General features: G+C 40.8%; 1 protein-coding gene and 1 pseudogene across 4 annotated transcripts in view; both read right to left on the bottom strand.

Moving 5' to 3' along the window:
- Positions 1–1,390: 1,390 nt before the first annotated feature.
- LOC114100673 (holocytochrome c-type synthase pseudogene) lies at positions 1,391–7,325 on the bottom strand (annotated as a pseudogene).
- Aplp2 (amyloid beta precursor like protein 2) overlaps positions 6,497–18,670 on the bottom strand; it is a 73,751-nt gene continuing 61,577 nt past the window's right edge. For 2 of the 4 annotated variants that reach the window (XM_071616871.1, XM_071616872.1), the window contains 7 exons: positions 17,665–17,764; positions 15,618–15,770; positions 13,995–14,030; positions 10,809–10,894; positions 9,881–9,955; positions 9,399–9,554; positions 6,497–7,964 (listed from right to left, as the gene is read on the bottom strand). In XM_071616871.1, coding sequence (XP_071472972.1) covers positions 7,863–7,964; positions 9,399–9,554; positions 9,881–9,955; positions 10,809–10,894; positions 13,995–14,030; positions 15,618–15,770; positions 17,665–17,764 — 708 coding nt within the window. In that variant the 3' untranslated portion in view covers positions 6,497–7,862. The remainder of the gene's footprint in view (positions 7,965–9,398; positions 9,555–9,880; positions 9,956–10,808; positions 10,895–13,994; positions 14,031–15,617; positions 15,771–17,664; positions 17,765–18,670) is intronic. The other 2 variants (XM_027945436.3, XM_027945437.3) reach the window with 1 other exon arrangement.

Here is an 18,670-nt window from a genome sequence, read left to right as displayed (position 1 = left end):
ACCCAGTGCCTCACATATACAAGGTAAGCACTCTACCACTGAGCCACAACCCCAGCCCTCCAATCTAAGTTTTGACATACATGTACACCTGTGAAACCATCACCACAATCTATTACTCTCAGCTTTGATAACTGTCATGTAAAGTATTGCAACCAACTGGCCTTAGAAACAGACTTTCTAGTCACTCTATTTCCAAGTGTCAAAATACAATAAAACAAAAATAAGGGGGGGAGGTAACCTCAGAGTGGATAAACCTGACAAACATGCCTGAGTCAGGGGCTCAAGGTCAACGTTGACATTGGTGAGTCCTGTTGACAATATGTACTCCCCCCCCCCAGAATAAATTAAAGGAGTTAATATTATCACACTTTAAAAATAGTCGTTTGTAACATGCTGCTGTAATTAGAACAACCAGTTTGGGGGTTACTGATACAAGGAATTTCAGCAGCAAACTTAGAGCTTCCTTAAAACATAAAAAATGAGATAGTGAATTGATGCAAACCTATACGTCTGAGAAAAATACTCTTGTGAACATTAATACTCAGCTAAATATGATCACTGGCATTGTGACTTGAGCCAGGCTTTAAATTTGAATTAGGCCAAGGGTAGGAAGGCTCCCAATGGAGGAAGGAATGGGACTCAAAGTTGGAATAACTTGAAATGCCAGGGACAATGCGGAGACCTGTTTGGGGGGAGCAGAATTACATATGAGAACAACAGGAAAATAATTATGTTTCAAAGCATATGCATCAACACCTCATGATGAGCTGAATCTTCAACAAAGCCCAGTCTAAAAAAAATGCATCTAAATGAGAATTTAGAGAGCCAAGACGCACCTACGTCTTGCCATACACTGAGTGCAAGGGTATGGCTTTGCACTTCCTTCAGGGTCACTACTAAATTATAGGGACTTCAAAAATAATAGTCTCTTTCTAAAAAGATGTTGTTTATTTATAATAAACTATTTTAGTTAAAATATTTGACCAGGTAAAAGCTCATGAGCATCACGCTGACTTCCAGGTTTTACCTCTCAAATATTCCTGAGAAAAGAGCAAGGTAAAAGCAGCTTTCCCCCCTTTCTAAAAACTCTTTTCCAGAGGTTGTTCAGACTTTTCTAGATGAAATGCACAGGCGATATTGCAGTTAAAGGACAAACTGAGGAACTGCTTCCCACTGAACCCAAACGGGGAGAAAACAATCAGTATAAACTGCAAGGGAAAATGCAGCTCCAAACTGAATGGAGCAGGAGTCCTTGGCTAAGTAAAGGATGAAGCAAGATGACCCACTTGAAGTCCCTGCTACATCATGAATGCAATTCAGTTTGGGAAAAATAGTTTAATGTATCTCTCAGAAAAAAAGTCTATACTTTGCATCACAAAGAAAACAGTGGTTATGATGTCCAGCACCATCAAGCAATCTTCATTCTGTCCCATACTGGTGAAAGGGAATCTAAGGTGGGCAGATGTCCAGCATGATGAACTGGTAGTCATTGCTGACTTTGCCGCCATCATAGTAATCTATCATGTATTTAACTTCTGTGCCACAGTGGTTGGTGATCCAATCATGCCTGTCGAAAGGCAACTCAGACCTCATCCAAGAATGAATTCTTGCCCTTGGTGAACACTCTTTTGCTTTCCCTTCAATGATGGATCAATGATGGATCACAAGGACATTTTGAAGCATAAAGTGTTTCCCACTGCAAAATCTCCTTCCAAGCCTGTTCACTGTTCTGATTGTGATTATAATGATGTTACACATATCTTTCTAATATCCCCATCCTTCCTCCTCCACACTTTAACATCACATTTCAGAACCTCTATTCAGAAGGATAAACACTTTTTCTCTGAATCTGCTCATGGAATGCACAACTCCTCTCTGACAGCTGACAATGCAAAGGCTGATCTGGAGGCTGTTTGGTTAGGTGGTAGCACCAGATTTGCAGGCTCTAGGTTCTCCTTATTCTTAGCAGCGCCGCCTGTAATGGGAAACTCCGTGTACTCATATGCATGATCTTGGTGGGCAGGCACAGAGTGTTTTGCTCTCACAGGTTGGATGCACTCATCAGACAAACTTTCATTTTTCCCTTCATGCCAAACAACTTTAAATTTCCTCCTGCTTCCTCCTTGGGCTATTCCAGGTGGCTGGCCTGCCTCTAACCCAAGCCTGGAGGACAGCAACTTACCAACATCCCACAGTATTTTGTTCTTTGTTTTCCATCATTTTATTCTCTCGCCATTTCTTTCTTTCTCTTTCTTTCTTTCTTTTTTTAGTTGTAGATGGACATTTATCTGTATGTATTTATTTTTACATGGTGCTGAGGATCGAACCCAGTGCCACACACGTGCGAGGCGGTTGCTCTACCACTGAGCACAGCGCCAGCCCTGCATTCTTGATCTAATGCCAGCCCTGTATTCTTGATCTAATATGATGAAGACCTTTGACTCTGTGATCTTCCTCCCCCCAAAATCACAACTCCAGGGTCTTATGAGAAACATCAGACACATCCCAATAGTGGGACATTCTATGAAACATCTGACAGTACTACTCAAAATTGTTAAGATGATAAAACAAGGAAAGTCTGAGAAATTGCCTGAGTCAAGAGGCTAGAGGCACAAATAAATAAAATGTTATAATTTTGGACAGAAAATGGACATTAGGTAGAAGCAAAGAAATCTGACTCAACTAGAGTGCACGAGTACACCCACCAGCGCAAGAGCAAAAGCAAGCCGTTGTTTTGCTCACTCTAAAACTAGGGTTTTTTGAAATCCAAAAGGCTTTGCACCTTTATTAAATAAAATTTGGAAAAATTATTTTAGACTTTCCAACTTTCTATTTAAAATAGTACATGTACATAACTTTAAAATCACCACATAGAAACATGTGGCACATAACTAAAAACATGTCATTGATGAAAGCCACATTGCTCTAGTCAGAAAGAGGGACGATTTCCACATTTTTAGTTCAACTGGGCCTGGGTTATCATGGCCACAGCACTTTGGCAGATACCTCAATAAGTCATGACCCTCCATTCCAAGGTTCTAGGAAAAATTTCTTCTGCCCATCCTCTGAAAACCTAGGGTGTTCCACAATAGGGGTACACTAAAAAAGCCTGTGTTAAGGCCTGCTGAAGTGAGTACTCACAGGGGGCAGAATAGCCATGACATCCCCTACTTCATAGGTAATAAGGCAAGATGCTGATTTGTTTTTTTATTGCTTCATAATAGTTATACATAACATCAGGATTTGACATAATTATAAACGCTCTAATTAAGTCCCTAGTACTTACCCTTGCCTCCTTCTCTTCCCTCCCCATTTCCTTCCCTCTGCTGACCTATTTACATTTTTTTTTTTTTAAATTAGTGCCTGGTGGTTATACATAATGATGAGATTCACTATAGTATATTCATTTAAGGACCACTTTGCCCCTTTGGTGCAGAAAAAAGAGCCTGACGCTGACAGTGGCTCTGCCACTAATAACGTGTGAGCTTGTGGTCCCGTTTCATCAGTGACAGGGAACCCTTCTACTTCCTTCTGTTTTCTCCATGTCCATGATATCCCATGAGAAATCTTAAGGACAGTGTTATGAGAGTGGACCCCTGGGCCTCTCCAACTCTTAGAGACTCACCATACATCCTAATTTGTCTCTCCTTATTATGATACTCTTACTTTAAGTGTATCAGTTGTCACAGCAAATGAAATCAGATCAGATCTCCCAGACACCTGGGCTGGCTCAGACCTTAGCTGCTGAGCGCAGGTAGGCAGGTAGGAGGACTTTGCACCTGAGTCAATTGCCAGCACCTGAGGCTAAGGGCAGGTGGGTAGGGCCACATTCCCCTGAGGTCAAAGCTGAGTCACCAAGGCAGAAACCAGATGAGTAAGTTTCTCTCTGAACAAGAGGGGGCTACGATACCAGGGGAGCAGAGTGGAGCCAGCCTAGGGTGAGGTCTACGCGCAGTTCCTGACTTCTATTTCCTTACAAAATTTAAACTTAATCTCTATATGGCTACCATCTACATCTACCTCAACTGTATATAAGAATTTGATTCAATGAACCCATACCCGGTTGAGTGTAAAGCAAATATGGCCATAGTGAAGGAGACGGGTGGGCTTTACTGCCAAGACGCCTACATTCTTCTTTTTTTAATGTGTAATAAAGGTCCTAGATGAGAGCATTCCAATTTATGAAGTCACACATTGGGAAAGCGTTTGTTTTATCTGGTCACATTTTTGCTGTTTTGTACAATCCTACACGGCAGGTCAATCATTTCAGGAGAATGGCCATTATGTTCATGGTGACCACATATTATTTAATTGAAAATTCTATCATTCATTCCAGGTATTCTTTGGCTGTATTCCATCTTCCTTTCTTGACTACTTAAGGAAGTCCTCTTGGAGATAGGTAGTCTCCCGGGGAGAGAGAAAGAAACTCTTAGTAGATGGAGACCTGGATCTATGAGCATGACCAATCATGTTTATCCCTTTAGTTAAATGAATACCTCTAGCATATGTTTTTAGTGAACCACATAGAGCAAAGCCATAATAGATTTAAATGTTACCAGATTCAAAGACTTATATGTCGACAAATGTTCTATGGCTAGGCTGCTTAACTAAAAAGAAATATTCTAAGTCCCAATTATCAAAGGATTGCCATGGCATTTGATTTTCAAAGGAGCTTGCTTCAGAACCTGTGCATGTCTTCCCAGGAAAATCATTTGTGTAGTTAGCTCAGCTCTGGGTGCATCACTCATCTCTTCTCTGAGAGGCAAGGGTCCCCCCTGCACTCTGCCTTTGGGGTGTGTTTATCTTAGTTGTCCATAAATAGATCTTTGCTCATACCTTGCTTTTCATACATTCTAGAATTTATTTTCAGCAGTGAAAGTCAAGAATCCACTTGGGGGTCTCCTACATTCTGATCTATCCCCAGCTGTAGCTGTGCTGACCTGTTTGGATAATGTCTAAGTGGAAACTTTTGCAATTTCACCATCTCTGAAGTTCTCTGAGGTACATGATCAATAGGCATGCTGGTAATGGATAAAAGTCCTTAGTTGACCAGTTGGCTAGTTCCAGTGGACAGAAACCCACTTCTAGGGCAAACTTGAAGACCCATTTTCTATGACTGACATACAGTGAAGGAGGAACTCCATTAGAGCTGGGTTTGGAAAACCTCAGCTTGCTGTGACACAGGAGTACTATACCTCCACATGTTAAGATGATTAAACTAGACACCGCCCATAAAAAGCTAGCAGATGGTAGACGCTAAAAAAAAAAGAAGCTGCTGGTCGGCTGCATTTGGAATCAGATCAGGAATGCTAGAACCATTTCCTGGCTGAGATTATTAAGTGACAACCTTCTTTAAAGCACACTGGCAGAAACTGGCTTCAAAAATAAAAAGGCCCCTCTCCTCCATGTCTTTCTTGGCAGCACCTAAATGACCAGGCAGAAGGGAGAGACGATGGGGAAGTCAGAGAACCACCTCGTTCAGTGGCTCAACCCAAGGTGCTTTTTGGCAGGAGACTCATAAAGTGCTCTTTCTATTCCAGTGTTCTAGGAAAGATCCCTCATACATACATATATGTGTGTGTACACTTACATACGGGTGTATGCAATATGACCTTGAAAACTGCTCCAGATATTTAAATTATATTAAATGGGGTAGGGATGAATCAGCCCTGAAATTTACTTTCCAGAGTATCACAGCATTAAAAAAGCTTAGTGAAGACAGACATGGTGGTACATGCCTGCAGTTCCAGTAACTTGGGAGGCTAAGGCAGGAAGTTTGCAAGTCTGAGGCCAGCCTCAACAACTTCATTAAAGAGGCCCTAAGAGGGCTGGGGATGTGGCTCAAGTGGTAGCGCGCTCGCCTGGCATGCGTGTGGCCTGGGTTCGATCCTCAGCACCACAAACAAAGATGTTGTGTCTGCCGAAAACTAAGAAATAAATATTAAAAAAATTTTCTCTCTCCCCGCCCTCTCTTTATTTGAAAAAAAAAAGAGGCCCTAAGAAACTTAGACCCCCATCTCAAAATAAAATAAAAAGAGCTGGGGATGTAACTGGGTTAAATCCCCAGTATGGGGGGCTGGGGGAGCATGAGTCTTAGTGGCAATAACACCCCCTTCAACTAGGTCTCCTAGTGGCAGGTTATTGAAGAAACTCAGAAATGAAGGCTGCAAACATTTCTTTGAAAATTTAGTGCCATAAGCCCTCTTCATTCTTTCTAGTATCATTGAGACAAAAAGTCTGTCATTAATAAAGTACCGGTAGCCAAACAAACTTTGCCAGACAATGTTCTAGGCAGATTTTCCTTCTTATTTTTTGAATGAAAATGGAATTTATACTCAAGAGTCAAGACTTGCTTGAGTTGGCTTATTTCATTCTCCGTGGAACAGCCCAGTAATCCTTCACAGAAAGAAGACATCCGTCATCTCTGAAGGTAGGAGGGGTAACACCATCATAACAGATCAATACTTTGCACGGTCAATAAAACAAGGAGTCTCAGTGGAAGTTAAAGTATTTATTGATGTGTTTAAACTCTGTACATTCTCCACAGATCATATTAAGGAGTCTGTAGGTGAAGTTTAATCTGTGCATAGTGGGAAGAGACATGGATAAGGTCAAAGGGGAGGAAAGAAAACAAAAAAAGTTAAAAAAAAAAAAAAAAAAAAAACAGGAAAAAAAAATACACCACAGGTTACCAGAACCTTCAACTGAAAATGGGAAAAAAGAAAAGCTGTGAGCATCAACATGAACTATACAAGCATTACAGAGACTCATGTGAAAGAAACAAAAAATCTTCAAAGCTTTCCACAGTGTCTAAAGATCCAGTTTTGTGTACAACCCGGAACATTCTCTTACCACATAAATATTCCCCGTGCTCTCTTCTGGACCCTCCCTCATCTACTTATAGTGTCTTCTCTGGATGACAGGAGAGGAGGCAGAAGTGAAAGTACAAAAGGAGGCCAAGGGTCAGTGTCTTAGAGGGAGACATCCAAAGAAGAGGAGACTGCACATCTGCACATAATTTTAAAGGGGAAGTGAAGAGTAAAAAGCTACAGTAAGTGAACAAAAAAATAGCTAAAGAATTTCACAAACTACAGGCTAGTTGCTGTGGAAGAACTGGATTTAGAAGGAAAGCAGCAGTGGACACCCCCATCTGTATGCATTAGGCTTGCTGAAAGACACGGGAACAAAAATGCCTTGACACCCCACCTTGGTGACACAACTAGTATGAAGACACCAAGGCACCCACCCAGACTGTAAACACTGGGCTTCCAGGAGACTACTGACCCTTCAGAATCATTTAGCAAGGGCATCATGATGTGCTTCATGGTCAACTGCAGTTTCCTATTCCATTGTTTCTCAGCAACTTTCTGAAAGTTTAAAAAGGGAATACTGCCTTTTTATCTTTTTTAAATAATAAAAATCAGAACAGTGAATGAGCCTAAAGAGTTGACTTACACAATGTAACTGGAACAAACAGTCTGCATATACAGTCTATCATTGAAAATCAACAATTTCCATTTATATAGAGAGCATGTGAGACCATACAATAGAAGTGGGATTTTCAATTAATTTAAAAAAGAAAACTACATCCATCAGATATCTGCAATAGATCTTTTTTTTTTTTCATTTTACTTAAGGTTTATATATCATATATTGTTATATTAACATTTTTCACCCATTTAAAAGAATGGAAATTGCAATTCTACAGTAGTACTTTATAGTCTTAAACAATCCAGGAGGTCATGATGTAAGATGAGACCTTCTGGCAGCAGCTAGGGGTCAGCAATTGGTCCAAAATGCGGGACCTGTTCTGGCCCACCTGCACCACCCCTTCATCCAGGGTGCCACATGCTTCCTGCTACTTAAATCTGCATCTGCTCTAGGTATTTGTAGGTTGGGTTTTCATAACCATGGTTCTGCATCTTGTTCAGGTGACGCTCTTCTGGGGTGAGCATTGGGTCAACCTAGAAGAAAAGGTTAGAAGTCATTGTAATATATCTGAAGAGGCCTGTGCAGGGTCTCAGGAGACCAGAGTTATTTGCTGCTATTTGTAATACCCTGTGGACCAAAAGCAACTCAGCATCTTGTTTCCACTGAAGAGACCAAGGAGAGCTGGTGATAAGATGCAGGGGGAAGAGAAATGGGGTCAAAGAGTAATACTAGTTTCTGTAACTAGAGTCCTAAAAACCCTACTGAATTTCCATAATGCCAAGCAACTCAGTTCTGCTATTTAACTATGTGGGACAGTGAAGGCAAGTCATGTCACACTCAGCTATAAAATAAGGAGTAGAGCCAGATAGTCTCTAGTCCTTTTGAATTCTAAAACTCCACAGCCAGGCCAGGCTCCAGCAGGAGATAATACTATTGAAACTTGCATTTGAACTCATTTTCAGGCAAGGGGTATAGCTCAGTGGCAGGGTGCTTGCCTAGCATGTACAAAGCCCTGAGCTCAATCCAGCATCTCTGGTGCCACCTCTCCCCTCCAAAAATAAATAAATAAACAAACAAACTCATTTTTTAGGACACATTATAGTCCTTATTGTATTTATATTCTAGAATCAAGAAACACTGGACATTTCCCACATCCATTAAAAAATGAGAGACAAACAGTTCCAATTACAAATCAGAAGACAGAACAGAAATGGCCTGCTTTGGCTCTCTCTCAATTTTCTGTTTCTTTTTTGGTTTTCCCCCACTAAAAAAAGAGGAGCAGTTCTGAGGGTGTAGTTTCACCGTAAGGCATTCATCTAACATGTGTTAGGCCCTGGGTCCTATTCCCAGGATCAGCAAAAAAAAAAAAAAAAAGAGTTCTATTTCCCCCACCTCCACCATCAAAAATGAGTGGCAGTCCTTGATCATTAAATATCTAACACATCTCAAAAAAGGAAAAGCTAAGGCTGGGCATGGTGGTGCTAGCCTGTAATCCCAGTGATTTGGGAGGCTGAGGCATAAGGATCCCAAGTTCAGAGCCAGCCTTAGCAACTTAGTGAGACCCTGTCTCAAAATAAAAAATAAAAAGGCTGGGATGTAGCTCAATGATTAAGCACCCCTGGGTTTAATCCCTAGTTTAAAAAAAAAAAAAAAAGGGAAGAACAAAGGAAATACTCAGAAAATTATTTTTATTCTCCACAGCACAAAATGTTCTTGTAATTTTCTAATATTCACAATCAGAGCACAAATTAATGCTGAAATCAACATATTTCAGTTATGGCTAACTTCCAAAATGTGTCCTAATAATCCAGTGAGTAATGTAACTGATGATGGCAGTGTGTTCACTACTCAAGAATTTAAGATGTTTGAATTCTACCAACAAGCCCCCTCATGGCACCCCAAGGTGGAAAGCAGAGAGGAAACCTTCATGAACTTGGGCCAAGGCAGAACAAAGTACAGCTCCTCACCTCCACAATCCCATGGCTAATGGTGCCATATTGCCTCTTCCTCAGCATCACCAGGCTGATGACGATGACTGTGGCAATGGCCACTGCAATGACCAGCAAGCCAATAAGAGCACTGCTGCTCAGACTGAAGTCCTCCCGCAGAGGTCCCACAGATTCCTAAAATAAAGAAGATGGGGAACAAAGTCCAGTGACCACCTGCAAACCATGAGACAGGTAATTCAAGGACGGTCACGAGCCTTTAAAGTTGGGTTTCTAAAACCTAAGGGAGCAGAACAAAATCCTACTTCACGTTAACTATCCAAATGGGAAGAATGCCCTCTTTTCCAATCTCTAGAGATTTTCATTTTAGTTTTCTTACCCAAAAGTATGAGAGCCCTTATTTGCTTAAAACACAAGTCTCCCCTACGTGAACTGAGCAGACTGGAAACAGCCAACATTGACATGAAATCTAGCATTGGGTTCTGGAATTAACCACCACATACCGGTTCTTCCTCAAGGCCTCCAACTCTCTCGGCATTGAAAATCATTTCCTTAACATCCAGAGTCTCATCAATGACCTGGAAGAGTAATGAAAACGTCAGCAACTACCAAGTGGGTAGGAGTGGAAATTTACTTTAAGTATTATTGCTTCTTTTGTACTCCATTTGGTGTAGAAAGCAGACATATATCTGACACCTACTAACCAGTCAGTTCTGTCACAACCCCTTAATGCAAATGGGGATACAAAAATTACTGTGTGGGAGCTGGTGTAATATGGGATTTCACTTGCATTTTTTTGAGGGTGGTGGTGGTGGCGTTTACCTATTCAATCAGGTGTGCTTTAACCACTCAGCCACATTCCTAGCCCTTTTTATTTTGAAACAGAGTCTTACTAAGTTGCTGAGGCTGGCTTTGAACCCCCAATCCTCCTGCCTTAGCCTCTGGAGCCACTGGGATTACAGGCATGCTCCACCGTGCCTGACCACTTGCATTTTTCTTTAAGGAACTATTGTGGATACACGTCTCAGGAAAGACTACTAAGAAGCCATGTTTAATTATCAAACTTAGTTAAAAATAATCCAGAAACATAAATGACAGAAAACACCAGAAGAATATAAAGGGGTATAAACTCTGCAGTATAAAAACTAAGCCCAACTTTAAGTTATTAAATTGTAAATCACTTGAAAATGGCTTCTAGTATTATTGATATGTTTAGTTGCAAATATTATTTTCCTACTGTATTAAGAGATAAAATACTACAATGAAAGACTTCATTAGTCCTTCTCATCTGCAGATGCTAAGAGACACAGCTAATTTAGGAGGACAGCTGGAGCTCCCATCTCCTACTGGATATGAAGTGCTAACATCAGGCCACTGATTCTAATGAGTCTCAAAAGGAAATGTTCTGGGCAGAAGAGAGAATGGGCTCACCATATTTTCATCCACTTTATTTTTACTGTTTATCACTTTCTCTTCTGCACCAATCAGTCCCCCGTCCTGCTCTCCTACTCCAGACCCTGTGTGGGGAGAGAGCACAGCTGAGTTTCTAGGAGCCCCACTGTGGGCCAATATCACAGAAACAGCAAATTTCTGCCTGAGGGCCAGGAAGCCCCCTCACCAAGTGCCTCCCCCACCTCCGACGCAATATGCCACTGCGTTCCCATGTTTGAGGATGTGCTGTGCTCTATAAGGATGAATGACAGAGGTACTTTCCAAGGACCGATGGGTATAATGGAGGAGGACAGAGAGCTTACTTGTCCTCCACTTGGGGAAAAAAAAAAAAAAAAAAGGAAATATACAGCCTTCAGGGAGAATGTTTATTTTAAAATAGATAAAAGTTGAGTCTGAAGGCATTCTAGCAAGAAAAACATGCAGAACCCTCATATGACACTGCTGAGCACCTGCTATCCCAACAACTTGATTCTTCAGCACCCAGGATTTTCCACATGTACAAAGGAGGACAATCACACAGCAATGATCTGCATGTTTGCCTTGTGCATGACAGTTTACTCCACAGGTAGTTCTTTCTGTCTCAAATACCCTCCCAGACACCTCAAGCTCTACTATTTGTCCTTCAAGCTTCAGCTCCTCTTGGCGGATATGCCCAGGTTATAACATTTAAAACCACACACTTTGTAATTATCAGTGTCCTTTTGTCTCTCCCACTGGTTGTATTCCTTCTAGATCCTAGATGATCACATCCTAAATGATACATACAGAATGAACAGGAACAAAGAATTCCATCAACAGGGAGAATTCTAACACCAGTGGGAAAATGCCTTTCTCCATAAGGAACAAGAGTAGTAACTCTTCTCTTTCCAAGGTCAGACACTGCTGAATCAATGGCACTTGAAATGATAGCATCCAAATACATAGCATGACTGACACAGGGAGGCTGAAAGAGGAGCAAACCTCTTTGTATAGCTCCAAAGCACATGATTTCTAGTTATCGCAAGTTTCTTATTAATTATACCTATAGTTCTATACACATCTGTGACTTATTATAAACAGACCAACCTGACAGCATACTCGACATTCATTGGTAATTCTCTGCAAATGAATAAAATTCCAATGTGAGTTTATGCACCATGCTGCTATTTCTGGGCTTGTTAAAAGCAGGCAAGTCTAGCCAGAAAGCTAAGGGTTTTTGTTTGTTTGTTTTATTTTTAGTGGTACTAGGGATGGAACCTGGGAACATTTTACCACTAAGTTACAATCCCAGTTCCCCTCCTCCCACTTTTTTTTTTATTTTTATTTTTTAATTTTGAGAGGCTCTTAAGTTGCCAAAGTTGGCCTTAAAATTGTGATCTCCTTCAGCCTCCCAAGTAGCTGGGATTACAGATGTGAATCACAGCTCCCAGCAATAAAACAAAGCTTTCTAGATCACAACTAGAATCATTAACACAGAACAATAGCAGAAATTAACACTACCTAATTTGCTGAACTTGAAGGTTAGTGAATTCATTAACTTATTATATAACATAGCAGCTACAAATGATTATTTTTTCCTAAACCTTTCACCTGAAAGCAATAATACTGTGCCTCGACTATTTGAGAAAGAAGGGAGTTACCTGAGCAAGGACCCAGCCCAGCAAATCTAATTCTGAGCTCATCTATCTTGTTCCCTCTCCTCAGAATCTTGCAAAGGCAGAATCCAATTCAAAAAATGTGGTTCTGAACCAACTCACACAAAGACCTACTACCAATCCACACGTTTTAATACCTTTTTGGGGGGCGACAGGGAGCTGGGGTTTGAACTCAGGGCCTCACACATGCTAGGTGAGCGCATTACCACTGAGCCACATGCTCAGCTCCCTGTTATAATACTTTCTTGCTGGTAAAACCCACATTTTGTAAATACTAACCAAAACCACTATGGTTTTATAAAGTGCATAAACAAGTGACTTCAAGGGACCAAAAGTTAATGGTCAAATGGTTGCAACTCATAATAGTTTAAGTACAAAGGCAAAAGCCAGTTTAGTGTCTAGAAAATTCATCTTTATCTATAAACATGTACTTTATAAAAGATGTGTTGTTGACAGGAATGTTACCAGTGATCTCCAAAAACAGACATACCCCAGTCGAACATAGTAAAGCATTTTCAGAAGATTCAAATCACTTTTATGTTCTAAGAGTGAACTGTGGTATAAATCAGAATACCAAATTCTCAGCCAGGGAACACTGTTTGGTCCATCCATAATCAGACTGGCAAAGCCAAAAGAGTGGGCTCATAAAAAACATGAAGTATCCTCAGTGACTTCAAAGAGTGGATGTCCAACTACCCAGGGAATTCAACAACTGAGAATGGGAACCTAGGCAACAGAAACCACATGGGCTCTGAGCCAAGAGACTGGGTACAGACCCCAGGTCTTCTACTTTTTACATTCATGACTTGCAAGTCATGGCAATCTCAGAGACTTCTTCAAATTGCCTCATCTAGAAAATAGAGCTCAAAATCTGCCCTACAGGGAGGTCTGAACCATCAAACAAGACTGGGAGGTCAAGGCATTCAGCACATTGCTTTCCTAAACTGTCTTCAAAACTATAGATTACTACAGCAAGGGTTTGTTCACCTGTCTCCACTTGTTGCACCTATCAGCTTCTCACATTTGAGAAATGCTACAATTCAGGGATATAAGATGAGTAGAACACAGGGCAGAGACAGTAAAATAGAAGGGAAAAAAATATAGGTGGGAATAGCAAAAAAAAAAAAGAAAAGAAATGAGGGAAAAACAAAAAACCTCTCCACCTGACTGTAAATTATGCAAATTCTTACATATATTAGAACTCAACAACCAACCTGTTTAAACAGAAGCTATTTTTAAAAACCTACCCAGATTAAAATGATTCAGGAAAACATCTGTTTTGGTTACTTTAAAAGGAAAGCTTTAAGATGGCCATTCAGTAACCAATACCACTGACACTAGATTTTCAGTATAGGAAAGCTGGCCCAGCTCACATGGAAGTAGAGCTACTCTGGCTCCTCTCACAGCCATGGCTGAAGAAATGAGGTGGAAAAGATCAGATGACGGCATGAAACAGAAAATGAAACTTCCAACACGCTGGAGAAATGAAAAGGAATGAAGGTCTTAAAGGGAACATCTTTGACAAACCAACCTTTTTTCATTGGATGGTACAACTCCGGCTGAGTGTCTAGCAGAAAGGAAAACAATAAAAAACAAAACAGCACAAAAGGAGATTAAGAAAGAAAACGGCTTCTTTCAAAATTTCTGTCTTAGAATTTCTCTACAATGTCAACAATAGGCATTTTTTTCCTTAAAAACCATTCCAAAATATCCCATAAACGAACAGCAGTAAGATCCACAACAAATCATTAAAAGGTATCCTTGAAGAGACAAAAAGTAGTAATCTGACTTGTGCCTTTTGAGGGAATTTCTGAAATTAGTTTAGCACATAAAATTATTCTTTGAAAACAGCAAAAATTGTAGTTAGTACTGATTGTGGTTTGCTTGTAAGGAGACAAGGTCCCAGCTGAACTAATGTCCAAGATGCCCCAACCCCAAACAAGCATAAAAAAGTTGTTCATACATGACCACCCAATAGCCCCACAGGTTTGAGATTGTAAAATAAGTATTAAAAATGGGGTAACATATCTTTACCCACTATTTTCACAGTTCCTGTTTTGTTATTAAAGGGCCAACTATTGAGTTTGTGTAGTTCAATGAGTAGTGTAGAAGGCATTTCTAAAGGCTAAGCTGACTGCACATATACCATTCAATTCGACACCTTCCCCAGACCTCTGTTCCAGCAGTATACAGTCATGTGACTATACCCCAGTGACTACAGGGCATTGTCAGTTGGGGTTCAAATCCTGACTCTCCACCTAAAAGCTACATGACCCCAGGGACAAGTACTTAACTTTTTAAACCTTGGAATCCTCAAAGGGGGATAATCACAGTACCTACCTTAGAGGATTACTCTGAGGATTAAATGAAAGCATCCAAGCCAAATGCTTAACTAAAGTTGGCATGTAATCACAGTTCCATAGCTGTGGGCCATTTTTATCATTACCATCACCATTAGCAGCAGCAGTAATCAGAATCTGATTATATACACTGGTCTCAGGGCACTGGTCTCTACAGCTTATTTATTTCTGGTGCAGACTCAAGGCTTTTAGAGATACTTTTAGACACTGAAAACCAGCAAGGGAATAAAGGAAAGCATGCCTGACTAGGAGCCAGATGACATAGCTTCTTACCCTACCACACTGGAGATGTGACCCTGAGTCAGTTCAGGCACCTCCTCAACCCCTCCCCTATCTATCTCCCAAGACTAACAAAAAAACACAGTAAAATATAAAGGTGATATCTCACTTGCCAAGTGACTCCCACATGTGAGGGGTATCACATCAGCATGAAGAGCAGTGGGCTTGAAGCAATCCAAAAGGAGGTGTTTTTTTTTGGGGGGTGGGGTGGGGTGTGGAGGTGGGGATAAGCCAGGGCCTTGTGCATGCAAGGCAAGCACTCTACCAACTAAGCTATATATCCCCAGCCCCAACAGAGGAGTATTCTTGACTTCATGGTGATACTGAAGCCAATTAGTTGGCAACACCTAGAACAGTACCCACACACAGCAGGTGGTGGGGGAGTCTTGTCTCCCCAACTCTTACCAGTAATACAACCTCCCCAGCTCAACCCAGTTTGAAAACACGGACTCCAGTTTTCTAATTTCTTTCTCCCAGCCCCATGGGTCAAGAAGTGCACTGAGGACCATACGCACCTTCATTCTCAGGTAAGGATGGGAAGGGATGGAAGGGGTGGAACGGTGGGATCTCGTCACTCTCCTCAGAGCTCACCCGGACGTCCATAGTGCTCTCTGAGATGGAGGCAGTGAACTGGTCCATGTCTGCTCGCTGTTCCTGAAGAAGCTCATCTGACAAAGACAGACACAGCAGGGAATAGAGACGCAGTTTTCACAAAGACCTAGTATCTATGTACAGGACCAGCAGTCTGAAAGACTAATGCTTGTCATTCCAGAGCTCAAGATCCACAGTGTCCCACCAGCTTACAACGCAGCTGACCACTCACTCCCAGAAAGACCTTCCCCAACAGTGTAACACAGCAGAGCTTCAGCAAGGAATCCAGGGCTCCATCATCAGAGTCATCCTCTGTTTCCACGCTCTGGTTATGTGCTCTCCTCCAAAGCTAGTTTTGGGTTTTTAATTGTACAACTTATGATGTTTTAATTGTATAATTTATGATGTACAACATGTTTTGATATACATAGTGAAATGATTACTAATTATACAAATTAACACACCTATCATCTTCTGTAATTACTTTTTATTGGTAAGAATGCCTAAAATCTACTTTCCTGGCAAATTTTCAGCATACAATAATATTAACTACAGTGTTTACACTGTACATGCAGCCACAATTTCATACCCTTTGACCTATTTTGCCAATGCCAGTTTAAAAAAAAAAATCCATGCATCATGGCTCCCATAGCTATTGCCCAAACTGTCAACTGTCTCATCTACCTTAGATATTATATTCTCTTAACATACAACAGCACTTTCTATTTTAACCTGTACAAAGAGAATTCTAGGTTTTCTTCCCCACCTCAGTGAACATTAATACTACCATCCATCCACACAACTACTGTGACACCCGTACGTTATTCTTGATGTTCTTCCTCACCCCACATCTAAATCTCAGCATATCCCTTCACCCTTCCTCTGGAATATCCTAAAAATATCTCCTATCATCTCAGCACGCACTACCACCATCTCTCTCCTGGGTTTTCATAAACATTTCCTGTCTGATTTCCAAGTTGAATTAGCTCTCCACATGGCAGTCAAGTGATTTTTTTTTTAATTCTTATTTTTATTTTTAGTTGTAGATGGACACGATACCTTTATTTTGTTTATTTTTATGTGGTGCTGAGGACCGAACCCAGTGCCTCACGCATGCTAGGCAAGTGTTTTACCACTGAGCTACAACCCCGGCCCAATATATATATTTTTTAATTCATGTTCTTTTTTTTTTTTTTTTTAAAAAGTATAATCCATATCCAGTTACTCCCTAGGTTAAAGCCCTCTAAAAGTTTCCTATTAAAATCTTAAATAAAACCCAAATGCCTTGATTTTACTCAAATTGCTTCATACTCTGGACCCTCTCTATTTCCCAGGTCTCACTTCCCCTTATTATGATCTAGCCTCACTGATCTACTTGAATGCAATGACTTAAAGTCACTCCCCACTATTACATCCTGCTTCTAAAGTTCTACTTAGCATTTATAACCATCTGACACTTGGTTAGTATTTCATTCCATTTTGCTGCCTGTTTCTCTCCTACTGTAATAGATAAACTCTACCATTGTACTCTGGAACACACAGTAGACATGATAAAACTTGTTAAATAAATGAACTGAGAGAGAGAGAAGGTGGGAATCTGTATAAAACAGAGTACCTTGAATTGCTGAATATATCAACAATTAAGGCGACAGTGGCAGTGAGAGGATGGGGTGGATAGTAAAAGGAAATTTCCAAGGCCCCTGTAATTTCACACCCTGGATTTTCTTCTTCCGCTAACAAGAGTGAAGACAATGGAACTCCAGGCTCCCCGCCAGGACATCTGTCCTTGGGGACTCCTTGACCTTACTATGTGAGCTCCAGTCTTCCAGACCCCTGAAGCTACAGTGAGATAATGTCCTACTCCACTGGCCTTGCTGACTCCTATTTCTCTCATCTTGTTCAGCCATGGTGCCTGAGCCTCACTCAGCAAGAAGTCCCAACCTGCCCTTGACACACTCATCAAGTACCCACCAATTTCCTCTTGAATTTCTTGCGCTACATAAGGAACTTTGTAGAGCAGAGAGAGGCTTTGGTTCCTTCTTTCTTCAATCACGTGAAGGTGTGTCATTACCTGGAAGCACAGTTATGATGGAGAGGTCTTATCACTGAAAACAACCAGGCCAGAAAGGAACATGAAGGCAGAAAGACATACACACACACACTTACAGAAAGACAAGTTCAAAAGGTACTTTTTTGTTTTTTTGGTACTAGGGATTGAATTCCAGGGCATTCAACCACTGAGCCACATCCCCAGTCCTTTTTTATATTTTATTCAGAGACAGGGTCTCACGATCCTCCTGCCTGAGCCTCCCAAGCCACTGGGATTACAGGCGTGCACCACCACGCCAAGCAAAAGGTGAGTTCTTTATAGAGTCCAACAGGGCAGCTGGTCAGAGGAAATGTATTACTCTCCATACCATATTGACCAACTGCTAAAGTGTAAGAATATGTTCAGGCAACATTATGATACCACTAGATGACATGAGAATATATCTACGGGAAGACTCCAAATTAAAAGAAACGTTCTTGAATCAAAGTGTGAAATATGATATATCAAGAACTATGTAATGTTTTGAACAGCCAACAATAAAAAATTAAAAAATTAAAAAAAAAATAAATAAAAATAAAAGAAACGTTAGTTTAAAAATATTTGCTAGCCAGTTACTGGCTTGATTTTCATACAAGGCACTTATCACCAACTACACAGAGTTAAAGAGCCCACTTTTTACAGTGCTGGATGTTCAAAAAAGTTTAGTTGAATGAAAAAGGGAAAGTGTCGGTTAATTTTTATCATTGATCCCACATATCTAAAAAGTAGATATGTGGGAAGACCATTTATGGCTTTTGCTTAGTGAAGCAAATACTTAACATAATTATTATGGTAACCAGGAGAGTTGGTGGCACACACTTCTAATCCCAGTGACTTGGCAGACTAAGGCAGGAGGATATCTCAAGTTTGAGGTCACCCTGAGCAATT

The sequence above is a fragment of the Marmota flaviventris genome, chromosome 9, assembly GCF_047511675.1.
Source record: "Marmota flaviventris isolate mMarFla1 chromosome 9, mMarFla1.hap1, whole genome shotgun sequence".
NCBI lineage: Eukaryota > Metazoa > Chordata > Mammalia > Rodentia > Sciuridae > Marmota > Marmota flaviventris.
This window is presented reverse-complemented; position numbering and strand designations above follow the sequence as displayed.